This window comes from Anas platyrhynchos, chromosome 2 (assembly GCF_047663525.1).
Source record: "Anas platyrhynchos isolate ZD024472 breed Pekin duck chromosome 2, IASCAAS_PekinDuck_T2T, whole genome shotgun sequence".
Lineage (NCBI taxonomy): Eukaryota > Metazoa > Chordata > Aves > Anseriformes > Anatidae > Anas > Anas platyrhynchos.
In genome coordinates, this window is record NC_092588.1 from 156,845,401 (window position 1) to 156,869,219 (window position 23,819).

Sequence of the window (23,819 nt, forward strand, 5' to 3'; positions counted from 1 at the left end):
ATACAAACCACGCCCCCTAGTTACAAACCACGCCCACTGGTAAGCCACGCCCACTAGTCAACACCCATCGGGTAGACCTGGCCGCCGAATCCTCTAGGGCCGCCAGGTCAACCCAGCCAACCCACCCTGGTGGTGTTCCTTGGGGTGGTTCCCAAGAGATGAATTGCTCTCAAGGGCCTGGTGTGGCACTGGTTGGTCAGCCTGGGGCTCGTCCACCAGCTGGAAGTGCCTGTTGCTTGTGGTCATGTCCCTTCTGCTGGGCATGGCAGGATCAGCTGGCCCCAAATAAATGGGGTGGCACTGAGGCACAACGCACTGAGCCCTAAAACACAGCTGATGGGGCTGGTGTTTTGGGAAGCTGCACTGAGCCAGCTGGGGATGCGGAGAGGTGATGCCTCTCGTTGCTTTTTGTTGTGTTTTTAGCGCTGGGCTGAGCCCCCAGGGGTAACAGGCACCGTGCACCCACAGCTGGATCCAGCTTTGGCCCCATGGATGAGGCAGACATGGGGAGCCTCTTACCCACCCTCCACCTCCCCAGGGTCCCCAGGCTGCCCCCAGCCCCATCCAGCCTGGCCTTGGGCACTGCCAGGGACGGGGCACCCACAGCTCCTTGAGGCAGCCTGCGCCAGGGCCTCACCATCCTCTAAGTGAAGGATTTTTTCCTCATATCTAACCTAAATCTCCCCTCTTTTAGCTTAAAGCCATTCCCCCTTGTCCTGCCACTACTGCTGTGCCCACAGCAGCTGCCCCCAGCCGCCCACCTGTGGCTCAACGCTGCTGCCAAACATTCATTTGCTCCATTTTTTTTTCCTCAGAGCACACAAGCTCCCGTCCACAATTATTTGTTCTGCTTTGTGTAGCACCGCAAAGTGGGTGCCCTACGAGGTGCCTCTGACCACCGGCCGTCCTCAAGGACACCACACAGGGTCCCATTCCCCTTCGTCTCCTGGGGGGAGCTGCTCCTGCTCTGCCGGAGGAGTCATAGAGACAGCCCAGCTGTCAGAAAAACAGCAAAAAATGCACGTTTCCGCCCCAAATCCGTTTCCTGAAGACTCTTTGGATGGCGGTCGTGAGTGAATGCTCCTGCCAGTTAATGGGAGGGGCGAGGACCGAGGGCTCTCCAAAAAGCAGGTTTTCTCACAAGGGCTCTCCCATCGTTTGCTCAGCTTCGCTCCTGACTTCTCCCAGTCTCGGCAAAGTTTTCTCACTTTTTGGGGTAGAGGCTTTTTCTAGGCAGTTTCAGCTCCACGCCTGAAGGAGCTGCAGGCAGTGATTCATCAGAGAGAGACAACACATCCCAAACAACCCGAAGGTCAACTGCTTCTTAAGGCAAAAATATTTTGCGGTGATTTATGGCCGTATCTGGGAAAATAGAGGTCTTATATGGTTAAACCGGGCAAATGAGAGGTTGGGAAGAATGTCTTCTCATCAACAGTCAGCCCCCTTCACACGGAAACATGACACGCTCTGCGTACTGTAACAAAATGTAAGTTTTATTCCATTTATTAGTAATGGATGTGGAATAGCCGGTTGAAGAGGCGGGCTGATGTATCCCTCCTTTGCCCAGTGCTTCGTTTTCTAACCACAGCCCAGATGGAACATTTACACTGAAAAAAATACTTAGAGATTCAACCTCATACTCAAAGGTTTTCTAGTACAAATACAGTTAGTACATAAAAAAAAAAAAAAATCGACAAACCAACAACAAAAAAAAATCCCAGAAACTTCATAACAGCACAGACTGGTTATGGCCTCGAGTTAAGTTCAAGTATTTCCCAGAGGAATGCGATGCAAGCAACAAGGTAATCTGGCTTTTAGGCGGGACATTCCTGGCCCTGAATAGGAAGAACAGAAACGCGAGGGCGGGCGCTTTACCCGGCAAAGCTTAGCGAGAGTGTCAACATTTATGATTAGTTCAGCTACAGAGCTAAACCCGTCCGGAGCGTGAACAAAATGACCTGCAGGAAGAAAAGCGAAGCGTTAATTATTCTCCTGGCGTCTCCTCCGCAGCCGACGCTGCCAGTCGTCTACTTGAAATTCCTCTGGCTGCCGGTGGGGCTTGTGAGGGTTTTTTTTTTTTTTGGCTTGTGGCTCTGTTTTTTTTTTTGCCTTCCTTGCCTTCTGCTCCCCAGACGGAGGTGGGCTTGCTCCTCCTGCCCTGGAAGGAGCCGCTCAGTGCGCGCCGGTCGCGTTGCTGGTGGTGGCTCAGTGGAAGACACAACGTCCTGAGGGCTTCAGGGGCCAAGCAGCGGAGGAGGAAAGGAGGAAGTGAGCAATACAATAATAATATTATTACAATTATAACCTTCTATGCGTGTCTGACTCAGAGTGAGAGGAGTTAATGGGGCCTGGCAGGATACCCTATGTCCCTCTCCGGCACCGAGCAGTCCTGCCACGGACTGTGTGCTCTGGTCCCTGTCAAAACGCTTGGAAAAAAGAAATAGGGATGCGAGATCAGCCCCCATATGCAAAGCCTTTGATGCAAGAGAAGGTTTCAAGCCCTGGAGATGAGCAGGGCTGGCTGGGAGGGCGGCCGAGCAAGCGGTTGCCCTGCCCGATGAGGAGCTGGTATCGATCCCCCGAGTGTCTGCCCCGGCTCCAGCACTCGTCAATATTGCAATTATCGGCTCCCACTATGGAAAACAGCGTGTGCATGCTGCACGGGGTGAGGAGGAGGCTGCGGATCTGCTGCAGGACCAAGAGCATCCCAAACCCCTCTCATCATGCTGGATCCATGGTGTAAAAATAAAAAATAAAAATAAAAAAAAATAATAATAATAAAAGAGAGAGAGAAACCATCTTCAGGCACCCCAAACCTTCTGCAGACACAAAGGGAAGAAGCAGCTCTTCGTGTCTGCCGAGCAGAGGAGAAGCCAGGGGTGGCAGCGGGGGGTGGGTGCTAGCCTTTGGGGATGTGTTTGATGCTGGCAAGTTGGTGAGAAGATCCGTGTTCCTTTCCAGCCCCATCGCTCTGAGCATCTCTGAACCTGCAGGTGTGGAAATGGATCCATTGTGGGCTTCTGAGAGAGCCCCAGGACCTCACCCCATCGCTGGCAGTGACCACCAGGGTCACCAGGACGTGCTCAGGCCACGCGGGGGATTCCCTTGGTGAGGATTTCCCATCAGTGTGCAGGACAGGTTGGTGTCTGCTGTAATTGCCTGGGGGTAAATGTCCACCTGGAGTTCCTCTTGTGCCCTCCCTGCACCTTCAGGAGCTCACCCACCGGTACCCGGTCCCTCCAGCCGTGTGATATGTGTGTCCTACCACCACGGTGTGAACTCTACGAGCCCTTCATGGAGAATTCATGGCACAAAGCATCCCTCCACGCGACCGGGGTGTGCTGCTGCTGCCCCTTGCTGCTGTGAGGAGGTGCTGATCCTCCTCCTGGATTCATTTGGGCTTTTTCAAGGGGAAGAAGCAGGCAGCGCTCCAGGCCCTCAGCGGGACCAGGAACAAGCCTGAAGCTGCTCCCCAGACTCTTCCCCAAAAGCAAGCTGAATATTTGCAGCTGGATACCTCATAGGATGTTTCTTTGCATCTTTTTGATCTCTTTTTTGCTACCAGCACTGTTCCCCAAAGGCATTGCACAGCTCTGGTGCCGTGACCCGGTGCTGACGGCCACCCTCAGGTCCCCAAGGGCTGTCCCATGACAACTGGCACCCGTGAGGCTTTCAGAGACTGATCTGAGGGACAGGAGAAAGATGCCCACCAAGAAGTTACACCCACCCAGTGGATGAGAAATTCATGGGGACTCGTGTGCTGGCACAGCCGTGAGGGAGCAGCTCAGCACAGGGATGGTGCTGTGCTCAGAAAGGATTCGCTTCCTTCACCTGAAGCGTGACCTTGGCCATGGTGGTGAATCAACTGTTTGAGTCTTGCAAGAGCATCTGCCAAGCCTCAAGCATCTGAGGGATGTCTCAGCTCCTGGCATGAAAATATCCTGACAAAGCACATCCAGCACTAGCAGGAGCCTTGGAGCTTAGCTCCCCAAACTCACCCTAAAACCAAGTGAAGCCAAAAGAAGCTGTCCATAAACCAGGGGAAAACTTCTTGCTGCTGGCCCCCAGGGAAGCAGGAGCTGCTGCTGAGCCCCCAGACAAGTGTGTGGAAACCTGCCCATGGCCCGGTGAGGCTGGAAGGCTGTAAAATCACCAGAGGGTTGATATTACATTTATATATCTCTCTCTACATCTATAGTCACACAGACATGTTCATGGGTCCATGTACATACGTGTGTGCACGCACACCCCATGTACACGCGATGCATAGATCTGCTCTCTGCCACTAGATAGAAGGGTTTGATTAAACAGAAAAACAAATCTGCCGACGCCGATCTTCCCATCTCTGCTCGAATTAGCAAACCACGTAGTCGAAACCCTTTGCGATTTTGTTTTCCTGGTTGCATAAAGGCACTTTCTGATGATGTGGAGCAGCGGTTGCTGCAAACACCCTAACCCCAGAGCTTCCCACCGCCTCTGCGAGGGTGGTCAGTCGTAGTTGCTTGGTGTTTCAGCCCAGGGAACCAAAAGATGAAAACCTCCCGTGCTGTGTTTGCGGTGTGGGTGTTGGGCCACTGCTCGCAGCACGCGTCTCTGCCACCCTCGGCAATGCCTGAGGTCTGCAGGTTCAGGCAGGGCAGCATGTCGTCGAAGTTCACGCCACGGACCGGTCGTTTTCCCTTCCCATGGAGGGATCAGAAGTTAATTTTGATTAAGGGTATTTAGTAATTAAACGCTATCTGACCTACAGCGCTGCGTCCTCGCGCTGCCTGCTCGCAGCCGGTCCCGGCGGGATGCAGCGTTCGCTGTTGCTCGCTGGAGTTTCCCAGCTGGAGAACGCGTTGGGAAGAGGAAGGAAACGTCTTTTGTTAATGCACCGGAAGACAGCACTAAACTGGTCTGAATTTTCTCTCTTGACTTCTGTATCAAAGTTGCGTCTGTGCCCTGCGAAATGAACTCAAGACAATACCGAAAACCAGAAACAAAGCAAAATAAAACCGCACGTACGCTGCCCTCTCAAGCTATATCCATACAGATGTCTTTCCATCTTTACTGCTGGAGCTCCCTTTCTCCAAGGAGGCCTTAGGTTTCGCGCTTTGTTTCTCCTGGGCGGTGTTGGCCCTGTTCTGCTCCACCACCGTGCCCCCTGAGGCAGGGCTGCTGGTTCGAGAGGGCTGCGTGTTGGCCTGGGTGCTGCTGTAGCTCTGAAACGCTATGTCCAGCTGCTCCTGGGCCACTCGCAAGTGTTTGTGGAGGGTGGACAGGTCTGCGGGGATGTTCTCGTCGGGACTGGTGCACTGCTGCTCCTGGGCGACGTTCGCCAGGTTCTGCTCGTGAGCCATCAGGCTGTTGGGGATCTTGGTGGACTTCTCAGATTTCACCACCAGGTTGTACTCGGGAGGGCAGGAGATGTTCTTCGGGTAGGCGTAGTTGTAGGGGGGCTGCCTGAAGCTGTTGATTTTCCGGTTGCGAATGGCGTCCCGGATGGTCCCGAAGCCCAGGTGAAACATCTCACACATGTTGAGGAGTAAGCACAGGCAGCTCACGACGTACATCACCAGCAGAAAGATCGTCTTCTCTGTCGGCCGGGACACGAAGCAGTCCACGGTGTGAGGGCAGGGGAGTCTGTTGCAGACAAAATAAGCTTCCACCTCGAAACCGTAGAGCAAATACTGCCCTATCAAAAAGCAAACTTCAAACGAAGCCCTGGTAAGTAGCTGGAAGACGTAGATTTTCATCAGTCCTTCTTGCTGGATGCGCCTCCGCCCGTCGTGCTTTTGTGGCTCTTTGCTCTTGGGCTTGGCTTTGGCTTTCTCGTTCTCTGCCGTGTCGTCGGAGATCATGGGCTCCTCCTCGTCTGCCTCCATCGGGTCCTCCATGTTGCGCACCGCCTGCCAGTTCAGAGCAAACTGCTTCTTCTTCTTGAACCCCTTGAACTTCTTCTCCTCCTCCGCCGACCGGGCGATCCTGTGGATGGCGTAGCCCAGGTACATGACCGAAGGGGTGGAGATCATGATGATCTGGAAGACCCAGAACCTGACGTGCGACAGCGGTGCGAAGGCATCGTAGCAGACGTTGTCGCAGCCGGGCTGCTTGGTGTTACAGGTGAACTTGCTCTGCTCATCCGAGTAGATGGACTCCCCGCCGACCGCCGTCAAGACGATGCGGAAGACGATGAGCACGGTGAGCCAGACCTTCCCCACGAAGGTGGAGTGATTGTGAATCTCTTCTAGCAGGCGGGTGAGGAAGCTCCAGCTCATGTTGGTCATAAGGGCTACTCAGTTATAACCTGCAGGGAGAAGGGGGGAAGACAACAGAGCTGTAAGTAAACATCCCAGCATCCCAGCTACACATTTTGTTGCCTGTTTCAAGACGTTGCTCAGCTGTAGGAAGGGCTTGGGCGACTAAAAATGAATGCAGTGCACCACGGAGGCCACCTAGGTACCCAAAACATCCGTAACTTGGGATAGTCTCTTGCTTACATGCCATGGGCTCGAGCGCCTGAGACGACTGCGGGAGCAGGGGATGCTGAAATGTCTTTCATTAGCAAACCCAGAAAAATGCAAAGCATCAGCGAAAGAATGGGAATATTTATATTTACAGGCTGATGTCCCTTTCAAGTTCCATTTGAAAAACAAAGCAAAACATGCCTAAATCAAATGCAGACTGCTTTAAAAATAAACCTTCAAAAGCTTGTAGGGAAAACCACGCACGTTTCAGAAGACCTGGACAGCTGGGCAGGAAGAAGAACTGCTTTGTGTTTAGCTTCGTTTGTGGGAGTGGGGGCTCAGCCCAAGCAAATTGGGATGCCCCAGGCATCATTAAAGGCAGGCGGTAATTGCAGGACTTTCTGCACCCCTGTGTCCCTGCTCTGGATCACCCCCAGCCTCGGAGCTGTGCCCCTGATGGCAGGTGGTGAACTGGGCACCAGTGAGCCCAGTCCCAACTGCAAAATGGGAGCAAAGAGGGGATGGTTGGTGCTGGATGACGGAGCTGAGCACGTGAACGTGGGCACAAGCGGGTTGGTGTGGGGTGTGTGATGGCTCCGCAGGTGGAGAACCAAACCTTCCCAAACCTCCCTGCTGCTCCACAGCCCTCATTTATGGGGGTGAATGTCCAGGAGGGAGACACAAAATCCCCCCCTGAGGTTTTCAGGGGAGGCTTGGACCCCAGCACCCGCTTGGGCACAGGGTGGGAGCAGCCGCGAGCAGCAGCCGGCACAGGAGCAGGACACAAACGTGACTCGCTCTGTTCTCCACGTTTTTGCCTTCCTGGAATGTTATTTTGCTCACACTGCTTCTTAGGACGGGAGCCAAGCAGCTCTGGTTTGCACAGCGCTCGCCTTCGCGCGGCCGGAGGCATCGAGCTCCAGCTCAATTCTTCCAGGGCTCTCAAGAGCCGGCAGATGGAATTTTCTAACCCTGCTATTTCTAGATCAAACAAAACCTCTGCGAACCCAAAGCCCCAGGTCTTCACACGCCAGGCTGGGACCGCGGGAGCGCCGCAGATGGTGCTGGGGGCTGTAATTCCTGTCCTGCAGCTGGAGGAACCAGGGCAGGGAGCAGGGAGAGAGCTCAGCCCAGCCAGCAGGGCTGGGGGAAGGTCTCCTCTCTGCCCTCAGCTTACCTGGAGAAGCACAACAGCTCTCAACGCTACTGGGACCAGAAATCCTCATCTCCTGCCCCAAATCGGTGCCTCAGACCCAATGATCAGTACAGAAATGCTGCCACAGATACAACAGCTCAGCCGCTGTAGAATAATGTGGAAGTCACCCCACAGAGCTCTCCTTGCTTTATTGAAGAATTTGGGTTTAGCATCACGTTGTTTATTTTGGGGTGAGATAGGAAAGCATCCCCTTGGAGCACCTTTTCTTTCATTTAGACACACTTAAAAGCATCTCCAACCCTCCCTCTGCATTGGGTCCCTGCTCCTTTAGGACACGATGGAGCCTCAGGCAATTTGTAGGATTAATCCCAGTGCTCAGCCAAGCTCCAGCTGACAGGGGGTAGGAGGGGAAGGCACCAGGGTGCTGATTTCTTGCTGTGGGACACGGTGCCTCCACCTCTGGAGCATCCGTGTCCATCCAAGGCTGGGCTGGGGGCTGCATGGAGCAGATCAGGACCTGGCCCCATGGTTCCCATGTGGGTGCTCAGCCACCGTCTGCTTCCCCAATTAGCTGTGAGCCCCAAATTGGGCTTGTTCTAAAAAAAATGGACATCAAATGTCCCATAGAACAATTCATTTGTCAGTTCGGTGCTCGCCTGAGGTGGGCCCTGGGGACAATCCAGCATTTTGCAAGGGTTGCTCAGGGACTGGGGGGACCTCCCAGCGGCCTGCCAGGGTCTGAAGGGGCTGTGGGACAGCTGGGGAGGGACTCTGGGTAGGGATAGGACAAGGGGAATGTCTTTAAACTATAAGAGGGGAGATTTAGATTAGATATTAGGAAGAAATTCTTCACTCAGAGGGCGGTGAGGCCTGGCCCAGGCTGCTCCCAGGAGCTGTGGCTGCCCCATCCCTGCCAGTGCCCAAGGCCAGGCTGGATGGGGCTGGGGGCAGCCTGGGCTGGGGGCAGGGGGCCCTGCCCATGGCACAAGTTGGATTTAGATGATTTTTAAGGTCCCTTCCAACCCAAACCATACCATGACACGATCCACACAGACTGGAGTCCTCTCCCAGCAGCAGTTTGGCTGGAGCAGCGAGGGCCTACCCCAGGTAACAGCAGATTTTGGAGCAAACACTCAGCTTCAGATCCTAATTATAATAATCCCGTTAGCCAGGATTGTTAGCAAAGCACCCAGTGACTCCTCTGGGAGGCAGGTTTCAGAAAGGAGCACCCCACAACGTTGGCATAAAAACATTCACAACCCCCCTGCATCAGGGAGAGAGGCCACAAACCAGCAGAAATAGGGCTGGGGCTTTGAGGAGGCGCTCAGAGGATGCCAGCTACGGGGCAGAGCTGTCGGTGCTGTCCCGAACCCTCAGAAACATCTGCAGGAATCAGCTCCTGCAGCCCCTGGACCAGGGGAAACGAGGGCAGAAACCCTCATAGGGCCAGCTCAGTTTCCCTTGCTTGGCCTGCGACGTGTCGGTGGGGAAGGCAGCACTGTGGGATTTCAATGCCTTTAATTGCAGGGGGAGAGCATTATACCAACATTTTTAAACCAATTCTAACACAAACAAGCTTCTGAGGAAGGATTCGTTCACTTTTGCTGATGGGGAGGATAACAGGCAAGAATTGTATCTCATCTCTGCACGCTGTTGGCTATTGAAGCACAACAACCGGATTTTTGCATTTTCCATGTGCTGCAGCCCTCATCCCTCCGCTGAGCGGAGAGGGCAGGCAGCCGAGCCCCTGGGGAACGGCTGCCCAGGTCTGCAGCAGGTAGATGGAGGGGATTTGGTGGCTTTTGTAGCTCAATTATCTGCCACAGACATCCCCTGAGAGGACCTCCCGTCCCTCCGGCTTGGAAATCCATTCATTCACAGCCACCAGCCTGCACATTTCTCCAGCCCTGCTGCCATGCACGAGGTGCACGCAGGGCACACTCTGCACAGTGAGCGGCTGGACCTCTCCTCCTGGCAGCAGCGTTTTAGGATAGCGACAATTTTTATCCAGGAACGAGCTGCTGGCTCCACGTTCCCACCGTGGTTACGTCCCCAAATCCACTGACCCCTCCGTGCAGTCGCAGGCACGACTGTTGCGACTGGGGAAACTTGAAAAGCCGAGGCTAAACTAAGCAGAACAGGGAGAAAAAAAAAAAAAAAAGAAAAAAGAAAAGAATAATAGCAGAACAAAACAAGAATAATAGAAGGGAAAAAAAGAATTTTCTTCTTTTTCCGTGCTCGCTGGATGTCCTTCCTTTCCGCTCGCTTCCCACCCAGTTGTTTAAACTGCCGGGAAGACAATGGGAAACGTACTCACGGAGACATGGTGCTTCTTGCGGCGGCTTGCCCTCCTCCGTCGGCATTCCTGTGCCTTGCCCTAGATAAACTCCTGCCGCCGCCACCGCTGCGGTCAAGCCATGCCCCTGCTGCTGGAAACCGGAGCTCTGGGGACGAATTTAAGGCACTGAAGACCCCGCCTCTGGGGCAGCCCCGCTCCCACCCAGACCTCCTGCTTCCACACCTCGCCGGGTTCTCCCCAAGCCTTGGGAGAAGGTGGAAGTTGTATCCCGGAGGGGAGGGGAAGGAGGTTTTAAATCCAAACAAGCCGCCGGGTCTGGTTTTAGGAACGCTGCCTGGAATTTTGCTGCCGAGCTCTGGAGCCGGCTGGAAGTAAATTAATAGCATCAGCTAGCGGCGCTGGTAACAGATTTGTAAGACAGAGAGCATGACTAATAGGGAACATATGGAAAACGCATTTTGGCCAAGGTTTCTCGGGCAGAGAGCTGGTGGAAAAAAAAAAAAAAGTAAAAAAAAAAGTAAGAAAGAGGCGAGGCTCAGCAGCAAGGAAAGGCAACGTGAAGGTCCTGCGTTGGTGTTCCTCGAGGCGAGGCTTTCTCTGAAAGATGTGGTGCTCCCTCGGAGCGCCTGGATGGAGGCAGAGGGTAGAAAAAGGATGGGGAAGGGCTTTGGGATACACATTCTGGCTTCGTTGCAGAAGGGAAAAGAAGTAAGTGTGCGAATGTGCATAAAGCCTAAGGAAAGTGAAGAAACCCTCCCTCCTGGTGGTCCGGGGGCACCTCTTGTCCCTGCTCTGCCCATGGGGAGCCATTGGCAGCGGTGGGATCAGCGCTGGGGTAGGTGCTGGGTGAAAGCAGACGCAGAAATTCTCCCCAGGAGGAGAAGGAAGCAGCAGCCAGCAAGTCACAAAAAAGGATCTGACTCAGCCTTTGAGGGGGGACAGCGAGGGAGGAGGCACACTGTGATCGAGGGGAATCACATTAGAGAACATGTGGCTCCTTGGGAACTTTTAGCCCAGGAAGGTCCTGACAAAGCAGGATATTTGCCCCGGTTTTCCAAAAAAGCATTTCGTTTAATTAATCGGTCGCTTAATTCGTTGTTTAGAAGTAGCCATCTCTGATAGACAGGTGGGAAAATCCTTATATTCCAGAAAGTTTGATGTAGGGGTGAACGCACCCTTGAGGGGTGGCTGCCACGCTAGGGGAAAACAGGTCCAGGGAGGGATTTGGGGGGGAGTGAAACCCTTAAAGAGGTTAAATGGTCAAGACCTCGGCTGCATGCTTCAACTTAAGTGCTTAGCATGCCTGCAAAGCTTGCACTCTCAAAGGACTTGGGGTGATATAGACCTGGTTCCACCGGGGCTGGAGATCTCCTCCAGCAATGCCCCGACCTCCCTGGACCACCAGGACCCCATGGAGAAGGAGAAAATTCTCATGGTACCCCTGAGAACATCTCAGGGCTGGGTCTGGCCTCCCACAGGCTGGAGGGGCAGGGTCCTTCACGGCTGGGGACAATGTGGTGGGACACCTGGTGGGCACCTCCACAGGGGCCACCGCGTGGTCCCTGGGAGCTTTCTCCCATCCGGCTTCCAGCGTGTTTCACACCAGCGACCTCGGAAGGACCGTGAGACCCAGCAGACCTGAGGGATGGCCACCAAAACCTCATTCCCACCACGGAGCGTGGCAAGACTTCCACCAGCCCCAGCGGGTGCAGGATGGAGCCGCGGAGAAGTATTATTAGTTCGTTAAAAATAACCAGCTGAGAACAACTTCCAGGCTCTGCAGGAGCGCAGGCAGCGGCTGGGAGATAAAAGGCAGCTCAGCACCGTCCCGGTCCCGTGGGTCCCACAGCAGCCTCTCTAGACCCTCTGCTTTCAAACCGTGCGGGTTATTTATACACACAGCAATCTCTCCTGGTGGACGTCTTTTTGGGGCGGCTGCGCTTTGGGTGAGCAGGGCGCCGGCTGCTCCAGTAGCTCCAGCAGTGGCACTGGTAGGGATCGTGTGGTTCCCATCTCCCCAAGCCAAAGCATCACCTGGGGAAGGAGGCAGAGAGCTGGAGGCTGAGCGTTTTCTCCTGCGTGCTTTAGTTGGGTTTTCACCGTCCGAGCAGGTTGCATGCATGCCAAAACCTTCGCTGCGTGTAGCCAGGGTAATAGCAGAGAACGGCAGGGATATGCGCCCTCATAAACAGCTTGTGTTTTCTTCCTTCCAAGGCAGCCACTGGAGACCAAACAGAGCTTCTCTAGCCATAAATAAATGTTAGAGGCTAAAGCAGCAACAGGCACCTCCTGACTCGCTCTGCAGCGTCCCGTGTCCTGGCTCCACTTGGTGCTTGGCACCAAACAAGAAACAACGGTGAGGATGGAGGGGAGTGGAAGTAATGCAGGCTTGAGCGCTTTTGGCTGCTGGGAGCCACCTCTCCAGCCAGGCATTGGTCTGGATGTGTTTCTCTTGGACGTCCCATTAAAATGAGTAACTGCTGCCACTAATTACAGTAATATCTGGTGCTACATCTCCCTGCCTGCAGTGGTGAGCAGCAGACATAGGTAGCCAGCCTGGCTCCGAGTCTCCAAAGCTCCGTGCTGCATTGCACGGGGTTCCTTTTCTTCCCTAATTTGCACCTTTGGGTTTTTCATTTGATCTGTTTCGTGACTACGCAAAATGAAGAAAAGCGTCTTTGTTCAAATAACAAGCCTGCTCTTTAAAAGAAGACCTGGGAAGCAACGTCACTGTGTTGAGACAAATATCGCAAAACTTAGAGAGAAAAAAGAGGATAATTGCAGAGTTACCAGTGAATGACACTGACAGGCTGAGGTCTCGTCTTTGCAAGCAGAGGTGACACTTTAAAACATTGCAGCTAAACAGGGAAAAAAGAAAAAAAAAAAAAAAGGAGGCAGGTTTTGATTTCGTTAGTGCTTCTGGTTTGTCTGGGCTGCTATTTGCAGCTCCGTGCCTTGAGCAGAGCAGCACCGTGGTTCCAGAAACAGCTTTCAACGGAGATTTTTGTCAGATGTAAACATGCTTCAGGGAAGGGCAACCTCCCTCGTCACTGCTTCCTCCTGTCTCCGATTCCCTTCTTCCTGCCATTAGCCTCCTCCTCGTCTTCTGCTTGTCCTGGAGCGGGGCACTGGTGGGGGAGGAGGATAAAGAGGAGGAGGAGGATGAAGAGGACAAGGATGAGGAGGCAGAAGACTGCCTCACATCTTAAGGACTCAGCCAAAACCTCAAAACAGTCTTACCAGATAAATTTACAGGCGGGATAAAACATTATGGAGTATCTGTTGCTAAAATTTGCTCCATCAGAAATCTCTGCGTGGACTTTTCAGAACTATGGTGAGGTGTAAAGAAGAGAATTTAACCCCAGAGAGCGGAGGCCTCTACCCCTTCATCACTGGGCTCGGTTTTTGGTGATTTTGCTCCCAGCTCTTCTTGTTGGATCAACCTGAGAAGGTTTCGATCTGGATCAGGACACTGCGGTGGGTCTCTGCCTCTTGCAAGGACCAAACTGAGAAAAAGAAAACACCCCTTGGCAATGTTGGCTGTGTAATGTAAGGGTAACCTTGAAAACAAGGTGGAAGCTGCTTTATTTAATACACTCGGAAAATATACACTCTAGCTCTCAATCGCCACAGAGTTTGAACCACGCTTTGGCCTCATTCGGCCCAGGAGATAGGTCAGAAAACAGAATTCCTGTTAAATTTGGTTTGGTTGGTAATTGGAGGAAAAAGCCAGATGTGAGCAGGATGAAGAACGTTTCTGCTGCAAAGCGGTGAAATGTTTCCCTGGGATTTTCACTGACTCATAACTGTGGAAAGGTAAAAGCACTTCACTTTGAAAAGGAGGAGAAAAATCCAATAAAGGAAAATAACAATAAGATTTAAATCACAAAGCACAAAAGCCCAGAGGAAGCACTTAAGCCTGGGCTGAAGCGCAGAAGCGATTTATTCCAGCCCTTCCCAGCTGAAATTTTCGCTGCGATGGACACATTCCTGAGATAAATTTTGATGTTGACAAAACCACTTTTTTTTTTGGTCTGTCAGGAACATTTTGGTTAAGTTTTCAAGGCCGATGTACCAAGAGATGGCAAGAAAGGTACCGTGATGGGGACCCGCGGGGACACTGCTCGGTGAATATCCTTTATAGGATATTTCTCTGCGTCTGTTCTTGCTCCAAAGCAAGCAGACCAAAGGCGGAGATCTGCCTCAACAGCCAGAGGTCCCCGCAAAGGCCAAAGCGAGCAATTATTCCCTTTATTTGCTTCCTTTTCCTGAAGCAGACAGAGAAGCACAGAGGAAAAGGGGCCATTTCCAACCCCACCCCGTGTGCTGGGGCAGTACCTGGTGCCGGCGCTGAGCCCACGTCTCCCCCACCAACCCACCGCGGCACATAACAGGAAGCAATAAACTTCCCAGCCGGCGTTCCCAGCGCTGGCTGGCCGACGGCATGGCCCTGTGAAGCCCCGCCAGGCTGGGCTCGTTGGAGACCTTCCTGAACTTGTAGGAAAAATATTCCAAAAATCCATAAAAATCAGAGGAAGTGGATCTCCCCCGGGCGACAATGGATGTGCAAAAGTTCGCGGCGCATCGCCTCCGCCTGTCCTCGCCCCCGTGGTCATTCCTCCTTCAGCGGTTCACCGAGCAGAGGTGCATCAAGAGGAAAAAGGCCAGGGAGCACGGGAAAGATGAGGGAACACTGGAAAAAGTCAAGCTGCACCGAAAAACGGACGCGTTTCTGGCTGTTCCAGAAGGGTTTTGTTTCCCCTAACACCTGTCAATGGGCAGCGTGTTAGAGGGGAGCTTGGAAGAGCCCCAGGAAAAGGGAGGAGGAAGGTGGGGAGCAAAAACACAGGTGGGTTGCTGATGTTGAGAGTTTGCCTGTTTTTGTAGGGGTTCCAACAAGAAGGACGGTGATGCCTCCATCACCATGTGCCTCCTCTGTCAGATGTCCACCTGCCCCAGCCACAGCACAGGAGGGAAGATGGCTCTGGAGATGGGATTTGGTGGAGATTGCTTAACCCCCAAGTGCAGGAGAAGCCCAGAATGACTTGATGCAAAGTTATCTTTGCCTCTTCACCACCCCAAAAATAACTGTGATTTGCAAATTAATGTATTGTGGATTTGAGGGGCTGTACCACAGCCCTAGCGAGGACAGGGACTTGTAGTGAGCAAGTCCCCACGAAGCTGTGTGGGAATGGGACCCGTGAGGGATCCAGCCCAGCTGTGTGAGCCAGGTCCATGCTCTACGTGTGGTCACACCTTCATCCAACCTGGTCTACAGGCCACCAGCAGCGAGCCAGGTGCCTGCCTTGTCCCTCGGGCAGGCCTCAGGCCTTAGTGCCTTCAGCATCAGTATGGCTGAAGGCCCCATGGGTTGGTTTGGAAGAGCTGCCATGCTTGTGAGAAGGTGGAAGGTCCTTCTGGTGTGGTGTGGCACCTGCTTGGGGTGCTGAGACCTGCTCAGAAACCAGTGGTGGCCTCCTAAACCCAGCACCTCCATGAGAGGCCTGCTTGGAGGAGCTGAGGTGGAGCCCAGACTGTCCCTCCCCCCGACAAATCTATCCCTCCTTGGTAAACACCACACAAAATGTCCTCCTGAAGCCTTCCACACCTGGAAGGCTTGGATCTGGAGCAGTTATTGACCAAGGGATCTCGGCAAGGACACCAGGGCCAGGGAGGAACGGATGGCATCTGCCCCTCTAGAGGAGCAGGGACCCCCTGGCATCCTCCACACACACAAATCCATCAACTACATTCAACATCAACATCATCAACTACATAAGGATACTGAAGACAATGAAGTGAAGGGCAAAGCAGAAGTGCCAGACACCTGGACATGACTTTGTGATGTCTTTCCATCCCTATTAAGATTTAAAGATAGTTATAAGGGAAGAGAGTGAGAGACTCGAACGTGATAAATGAGGAAACAAACGTGTTGGATGTGCTCTTGCCAGCTGTTCTTAGATAAAAGACAGCACAGAAAATAAAGAAAAAAGAAAAAAAGGAAATGTTATTACTACAAGTGCTTTCCTACCCTGCTGGCTGGAGTCCCAGCATGACCGGGGCAGGTTTCTACTCTCTGACCGAGATTTACAGTCACCCCAGTATCACCAGTAAATATTTAAATGAGTGCTTAGATAATTATACACAGAGATGTTTAAACTGTTGTGTCTACATGCCAAAAAGAGGAATAGAAGAGAGAAATGCCCAAAGGAGTGCCCGGCACTGGGCGAGCTGTCCGGTTTCTGCCCTGGGGCATTGTGAAGGATGGGTGGTGTGATGTGAAGGAGAGCACGGGCTGGGCAGGATGGGCAACCTCCCTGGATGTTGGAGAGGTTGGTGGTCCCTGCATGAGGGATCACATCAAAATTCATGTCTAGACACCACCAGGTCCCCTGTGCCAAAGAGGAGGGCCCCACAGCCTCAGTCTGGCATCCAGGTGGGAACAGAGCTGGTCCCATCTGGCCGTGCTGGTTCCTGAAGCACACTTTGGTGCTCAGGACAGCTTCAGAGCCAGAGGTCCGAGCCCTTGGGCACCCACCTGCCTGTCTGCTGCGTGGGACAGTTATCCAAACCAGTGCCAGTGCCACCAGTGCCACCAGATCGTACACCAGCACCACCAAACCCTATACCAGCACCACCAAACTGCATACCACCTCCACCAAGCCCTACATCAGCACCACCAAACCCTACACCAGCACCACCAAGCCCTGCACCAGCACCACCAAACCCTGCACCAGCACCACCAAACCCTATACCAGCACCACCAAACCCTACACCACCTCCACCAAACCCTACACCACCTCCACCAAACCCTACAGCACCTCCTACACCAGCATGACCAAACTCTACACCAGCACCATCAAACCCTACACCAGCACCACCAAACCCTACAGCACCCCACTCGGTGATGTCCCCAGGCTGGTTTGGTATGGCCCCCTCCTACCCCACACGCGAACACCCCACCTTGCTGCCTACCACGCTGCTGGGATGCCTTCACCCCACGTAGTGCCTGCAGGGAAGCAGCCAGGTCCAGCTGGATGCTCTCAGAGGATCCTCCTGAGATGGCACCTTCCTCACTGCAGCATTGCCCTCGTGGGCACAGGACCCCAGGAAGAGACCGTAAATCTCTTAGGGGATTAAAATAATCCTTAACGAAGATGTGGGGCCGTGCGGGTGGTCGGTCCCGAGGTGGGGGCTTGCTGCCCCCGGGGAAGCCAGTGGCGGGTTGTGCTCCACGCTCCCGCTCTGCTCTGCAACAGGTTGCTCGTGGGCAGGGAGCAGCTATAAAAAGGCGGAGAGAAGAAAGGGCGATATCGGATCCAGCTGTGAAAACAAAGATTAAAACCCTCTGAGCCTACGACCTCCCTTGGCCAACGCGAGGCAGAGGAACGCGCCAAGGCTAATTCCTCTGTCCTCATCCGCCCAACAGGCATTTTTTTTTCATGAATGAGCGGGTCTGAGGCGGAAGGGGAGGAGGGGGAGATGCCGGAGGAGGAGGTGGACAGCCCTTCCTCGCCTTTGGCACGGGGGAACCTCTGCATCTGGCAGGGGAAGGGCCGCGGGGCTGAGCCAACGCCGCTCCGGTGCTCGGGGCTGGGCCAGGTGGGAAGCCAAATGAGGATTTCTGCTCTCTGTGCTGATACAACAGGATGCTCCCGGAGGTGGGGATCTTCCCAAGAGAGCGCCAGGTGCATGGTGCAGGTTTGGTAGAGCAATGAGCAGCCGACACCAAACCCTGAACTGCTCGCTGGGATGCAGAGGGGCCCGTGGTACCCACGGCATCGCTGGGGTGGGCACAGGGCCCAAACACCTCCCTGCTGGATACTTGGCTGGTCCCCAAGCAGGTTTTCTGCACTGCGAGGCTGAGATGGGACACAGAGGATGCTGCAGTCACTGTTTAATCATTAATAACACTGAAATCCCCCTGTGACATTCACCGAGCCCCTTCCTAGGCTCCTGTGCTTGTGCTCACGTTTCTTTTCTTCGAAGCTCACTGCCCAGAGCCGGCTCTGTTGGTTTCAACATTGCTTAAAGAGTGAAACAGCATGGAAAATACAAAGCAAAGAGAGTACAAAAGGAAATAAACCCTGATCCTCCTCCACCGTGTGATAAACAGCTCTCAGAAATGCTCAGGGTACCAGTTACACCCACAGGAGGGTATTGGGACGCTGTTTGCTGCTGGCTGAGCGAGGTTTGTCTTCTTCAGCAGGGCTCCAGCAACATCTGGACCCCCCAGTCCACTGTGCTTCGGTATTCCAGGAAACCTCCTGAAATTTTTCTGGAGTGAGCAGCTGCGGTCAGTGACCCGGCCGTCACCAGGAGGTGAAGGAAGATGAAGCTGTGGGAAGATCTTCCTGCAAATTCCCTCCTTCCACCTCTGGCCCTTTCCCTCCCTTCCTTTTCGAGGCGTCCTCCCTTTAGCCTCCGGAGAGGAAAAATGAAGAAGCCTCCACACCACCTGTGTTCCTGAGAAAGGCTCAGCAACAGCACAGCTCCCTGCCCTGATGGGAACTAAACCCACAAGTTGCTTTCCAGCAGGATGATTTTCACGTGGACGGGCGAGGTAGAGCCCTGCTGGCCATGAGTGCAGCAAGGAGCTGGAGCAGAGCCCCAGAGCAGCATCCATCCCGCTGAGACGTGAGGAGCACAGAGCCTGTGAGCTTCCTTGCATCATTTTCAGAACTTCATCCATCACCGTCTTCTTTCCTGGCTGTTTGTTGGGTCCCTATTGCCCTCAAAACCTGGGAGCCTTCACCTCAACCCTCTACAGCCAACCTCAGAGCTGCCGTGCCACCTCTGGGGTGACCCCAAGAGGTCCACCTGCCCCATGGTACTATCCCACATGCCCGTCTTGACCCAAGCATCCACCCCATTGTGTCCAGCTTGGATGCTCATCTCCCTCCTGGCTATATCCTTAATAAAATGCCATGGCATTGCTCCACCACCATCCCTTTACCTCCAGCCCCAGCAGATTTATCTATTCCACCAGCTCACCAAACCCGTGCCCGGCACACCTGGTGCCACATCTCCCCACCCTCAGGACCCTGCTCTGCTGTTCTCCATTCAAACATCCTCACTCCATCCCCATTTCAAAAATTCAGCTGATCAAGCATGATTTTTTTTTTCCCCGTTGGCCAGAGCCCTTCTCCTCCTCTCTGCATTTAATCGTCCAGCTGCAACAGCCAACAATTTCCATAAACCCGACGGAAAATTAAAGAATCGGCGCAGGAGCAACACCACCCCTGCCTTGGAGAACAACGCTCTCGTTTCCTGCCGGCCATCCTCTTTCAGGCCCCGAGAGCGAAAAAATGTGGTGCCTTTCCATCCACTAAATCAACCCCTCGGACCCGGAGCGGGGCAGGACATCTACACCTAGTTCCAGCTATTGAAATGACGGCAGCGCCTCCAGCCCACAGGAACTGACCCGCCGCTGCCTCTGAGGCCGGTGGAAGCGCTGATGACATGTGAACATCAGTGACCCCCTCAATTTTCCAGTGGTGGTGGCTGAAATTGGAGCCAGAGCAGAGCCAGGGGTGGAGGGCTGCGAGCTCAAGGGGCCGTGGGTGATGCTCAACCCTACGGAGGAGTCAAGGGTTGGGTGGAAGGGGAATTCTGGCTTTGCTCGGGGTAGCCCCACAACTCCAAGCCCTACCCGTGCTCAATCAGAACGCTCTGCACGTTGGTGTATCCAAAACTGTGATGACAGAGAAATCCTGAACTCAGAAACTCACAACAGGGTTGTTGAGCTTCATAGGATCAAGAAATGGGGTCATGGCCATACCCGCAAATGGGCTCCTCTTGTGCTTGCAGCACTGCACCCAGCAGAGAAGTCCATGCACGTCCTCAGCCCATCCTGGCCAGCCCCAAGAAGGGCTCATCACTCCCCCACCAGCTCCCCACGTCCCTGGCTGGCCCCCACTCGTGGAAGTTTGGGTGCTTTTCCCTGAGATTTGGGGAAATGACCAATTTCGACATGTCCATCCGTGCAGCGGCCCTGCAAACGCCGTGGAAAAGAAGAGGAATTAGGGACACTTTGGGGTGTGAGATGGACGGGGCTGGGTGAAATGTGCCCCCCCTGGGCAGGCCTGTTTTTAAAAAGCAATTAGTGGCAGGGAAGAGGCCAAATCCTGCATTCCTCAGTGAAGGAATCCGGGTGATGTCACCTCCTGCCCGGGGACAGGAGCGGTCCTGCCGCCGCGGCTCCCTTCGGGCAGCCCCTGCCCGTGCTACAAATATTTGTGTTGGCCTCCCCGCTGGAAGCGTCCCGTTACAAGGAAGAACAGCAGGATGGGCTCTCCTACTCTACGGCTCATTTCTGCCCCCGCACATTAGCACGGGCCACGGGTTAATAGGATTTCACACATGCCAGACGAGGTTTTACTGATTTTTATTTATTTTTTTTTTGCTGCCATGCAGTTTGAGATAGCAGAAGCTTCTTAAAATAGAAGGCTGCTTGCTCCAGCGAGCCGGTTTTAACCAAATTTGCTCCATTCTCCAGTATGCACACCTAGACTGGAGGCACGTACGTGTGCCTCCAGTCCTCTGGCTTTCTCTTTCCTCTTTCTAGTAGGACACAATGGCGCAAATCAAGTCAAAATTTCCTAATCGAGTGGCCTGCAATAAAGTGCCTTTTTCCCTGGAAAGGGAGTCCCTGGAGATGCTTCCAGGGAACAGGGTTGCAGGGCTATGGGGCAAGCGTGGGGTGACGCGGAGGCAGGACCACGTGCACGGGGTGGCTTTGCTCAGCTCCCTGTTTCTTGTGTCCATGTCGGAAGGGATAAATTGGCTCCTTACACTCCCAGATGACCCACTGCACCTCAAGAAGTTTTGTATTTTCAGACTTCAGCTGCAGGTCTAAGGAGAGGGACAGTCCTGCCTCCAGCAGGGAGCTGTAGAAGGGCAGGGAGACGCATTTTGTGGGATGTTTGTGAGCTTAGATTGCTCCAAACCCCACAGATGTTGTCGGGATCCCACTAAAGTCACCGATTTTTGTACAATATGAACCGTGCCACTGGGATCCTAGCACTGTCACAAAGCGAGGAGCAACGGGAAGGGAAACGAGCTGAGATTTTCACACCAGCAGAAGGTGCTCGCCTGTATCTGAGCGGTGGATGAGCTGCTTTGGTGTACAAAACAGCACATTTAAGCAATCACTTTTGGAGGTTTCCCAAGCCAGTATCTTTTCTGCTGACCACGTTGTTCTGCCAGGCCAGGGACACGGCCCCGCTGGGAGCAGGACACGGCCGTCAGTGGTGGTACGGCCACATCGGGGCTGATCCCACCCCACTGGGGGTGAAACCCTCCTGCCAGCGGGGCCTCCCATCCCTACAGCAGCCTCCTGAGCCCTACAGGAGCCAGGAGGTCCACCCCATTGCCCCACAACCTCAATCAGCCCTTTTATAATTAGTGCAGGTCAGTCACCAGCACTCCTTTGCTCTCCAACTCCAATTACGAGAGGTTCCAGTGAAGGTTTCAAGCCGTGGATAAACCACACCCTGCCAAGATAAACACCATGAGACACTCTGCGTAAATCACAGAGTTCATCCTCACTCAAACTGCTGCTAACATTTTATGAAAAGGCCAAAAAGAAAAAGTGCCCTGAGCTGCCAGAGGGCTCAAGAGCCACCCGCCAGGGGGAGAAATGCCGGTGGCAGGCGTGGAGCAAAGCTGCTGGGAGCAGAGCCTCCGCCTCGTCCTCCTGCCTTGGGAGCTCGGGGCGAGCTCTGCTCGTGGAGTATCAAATAAATCAGCTCCACACCCACGCACATCCTGGCCAGCACGCAGAGCCTCGCTTGTTTTTTGCTGTTTTTGCACAATATTTCTTGCAGAAAGCTGTCTGCTTTCCTCCGCTGCTCTCCTAGCCTCGCTGCCCCGAGGAGCAGGGGATGTCAGCCTTTTTCAGCCATCTCCTCCCGTTTGCCAGAGCAGCCCTGTCTACAGTAACAGCTAGGAATGAGCTTCTCCTGCAAACGAGCTTTTTGTGGGGTCCTCAGAAGTGCCCTGTTTAACCCAAGCAGCTCCCACTCATCTACAGGAGCAGAGCAGGAGATCAAAACCTTCCCGGGGGCTCCTCGGTTTGCAGCTCACACCGAGTACAACCCAGCACAGACTCACCAGGCAGTCCCGTCCCGTCCTCCTGTGTCTGCCACCGAAGCTTTCTCCGGTCTCAGGGCAGAAACATCCTCGGTCAGACCCTACAGCTGCGTGGGGAGCCGGGAGGCTGGAGGTGTGGAGCAGTCCTGGTGCTCCAGCCCCAGCTCTGGTCTCTTGGTCGTGGGTTTCGCCCCACAGCGCGCTGGAAGAGCAGCAGCGTGGACGATATCAGCCGTAGGACATCTGGCAGGCCAAAGGGAAGGACACGGCGCTGATCTCCATCTCCTGAACTCGTGGGGTTGTGCAGTCCATCTGCCCTAAGGACGTCTGGTGGAGCTCTGCCGGCCTGCTGGGGCTCCTCATCTCCCTGCTCCCACCCGGGCAGTGGGATGGCTCATGCCCAGCCAAACTCCAGGTCCATCTCAAGCAAAACTCTGGCTGTGTTCAATCACCATCAGTGCTGACCTCCTCAGCAAAGACCTCCTGCATGGGGCAGCATGGAGGAGAGCAGAAAGAGGGGTTTCACACACCCCTACCCCGCACGCAGCTCCCCGAGCGCCTGGTTCAGCCTCACTTACACCCAGGAGCTCCTGCTCTGTCCCTGCTGCATGAAAAATGCTTTGTCCGTGCTGCTGGGGGCCTGACAGCCACCACCTCCCTCCAAGCGCCTCGTCTGCTCGCAACAAAGCCCCATTGACAGGCAGCCTTCCTTTGGTGCCCTTGGGGAAGTGGCTACATCGGGGACGCGCGGCTCCTCCCCAGCCCCGCATCGCCTTCGTCCCCCGGCCGCTTGGGCAGCTGGAGGTCTGTGCGAGCCAGCAGCCTTCCCAAAACGGATGGGTTACGGCGAAAATATCTCAAGTGGCTGGAGGTTAAACTATTTCCACCTGGGATCTGTGTTTCTGGGGGAAAGCGTTCGTTTTCTTTCTAATGGTGACGTGGCAACGGGCTGGGGAGTCGGTCTTGGAGGCTGCCCCAGCCCTGTGCCTCCGCTGATGTGCCCGAGGCTGGATTTGGGGAGGGAAAATGGGGTTTAGGGGAAAACAAGGGGTGTAGGGGCAGAGGGATGGGATGCTTGGGAAGGGCAACGGGGCTGGTGGCTGCAGGAACCAGGGCTTGCAGGTTGAAGCTGCTCATCTGGGGGGCTGCACGGAGGCTTGGGGGATGTGGTGTCCCCAGCAGAGGTGCTGGGGTGTCCTGGCTGCCTCCCATGCGGCTACCCCAAACATCTCAAATGGACCTGAACACTTGTATTTGGGCAACCAAATCCAACCTGAGGTGGCCTGGAGCTGCTCAGCCCTGCTGGTGTCCCACCATTTTCCTAGTGGCTCCATTTATTTGTGCTCGAAACTCTCCTGACCTGGCTCACACCGTCCCCAGAGCCAGGAGGTGCCGTGCCACCAGCCAAAGCCCCAGGGATGTGGTCACTGACACAGTACCAGGGTGAAGAAAGGCACCTCTGCTCCTGCACCCTGTCACTAAATAGTCTCCTGTCCACAGCTGGGGGGCTGGGAAGGGAAATGGGGTCTTGTAGTAAACCTGGTTAACTATTTCTGTCTGGGAGAGCGGAGGAAATGGCTGGAGAGAGCAGCCAGCAACGTCATTGTCCCTGGCAGGAAAAAGGGGATGATAAAAACGTGCCTGAAGGAATTTGGCCTGGAAACCGGCAGCAGGTTTCCAAAGCAGAGACCGCTGGGTGCATGTTCAGGGGGTTTTCGTGGGTTGAAAGCTGGGGACGTCACAGGGTTGCGGTTGGATTGACTCTGCCTCGGGCACCCAGAGATGCTCTTGTGGTCCTCAAGGTCCTTCTCAGCCATGGTGA

The 23,819-nt window shown here is 54.2% G+C and overlaps 1 protein-coding gene across 4 annotated transcripts in view; it reads right to left on the reverse strand.

Moving 5' to 3' along the window:
• Nucleotides 1-1,472: 1,472 nt before the first annotated feature.
• Nucleotides 1,473-23,819, reverse strand: part of GJC2 (gap junction protein gamma 2) — a 29,229-nt gene continuing 6,882 nt past the window's right edge. Inside the window, exons 1-2 of one of the 4 annotated variants that reach the window (XM_072033907.1) lie at nt 22,019-22,657; nt 1,473-6,289 (exon numbers count right to left, since the gene is read on the reverse strand). In XM_072033907.1, coding sequence (XP_071890008.1) covers nt 5,022-6,269 — 1,248 coding nt within the window. In that variant the 5' untranslated portion in view covers nt 6,270-6,289; nt 22,019-22,657 and the 3' untranslated portion in view covers nt 1,473-5,021. Of the gene's footprint in view, nt 6,290-9,918; nt 10,737-22,018; nt 22,658-23,819 lie in introns of those variants that run through there. The other 3 variants (XM_013103552.5, XM_013103554.5, XM_005023734.6) reach the window with 3 other exon arrangements.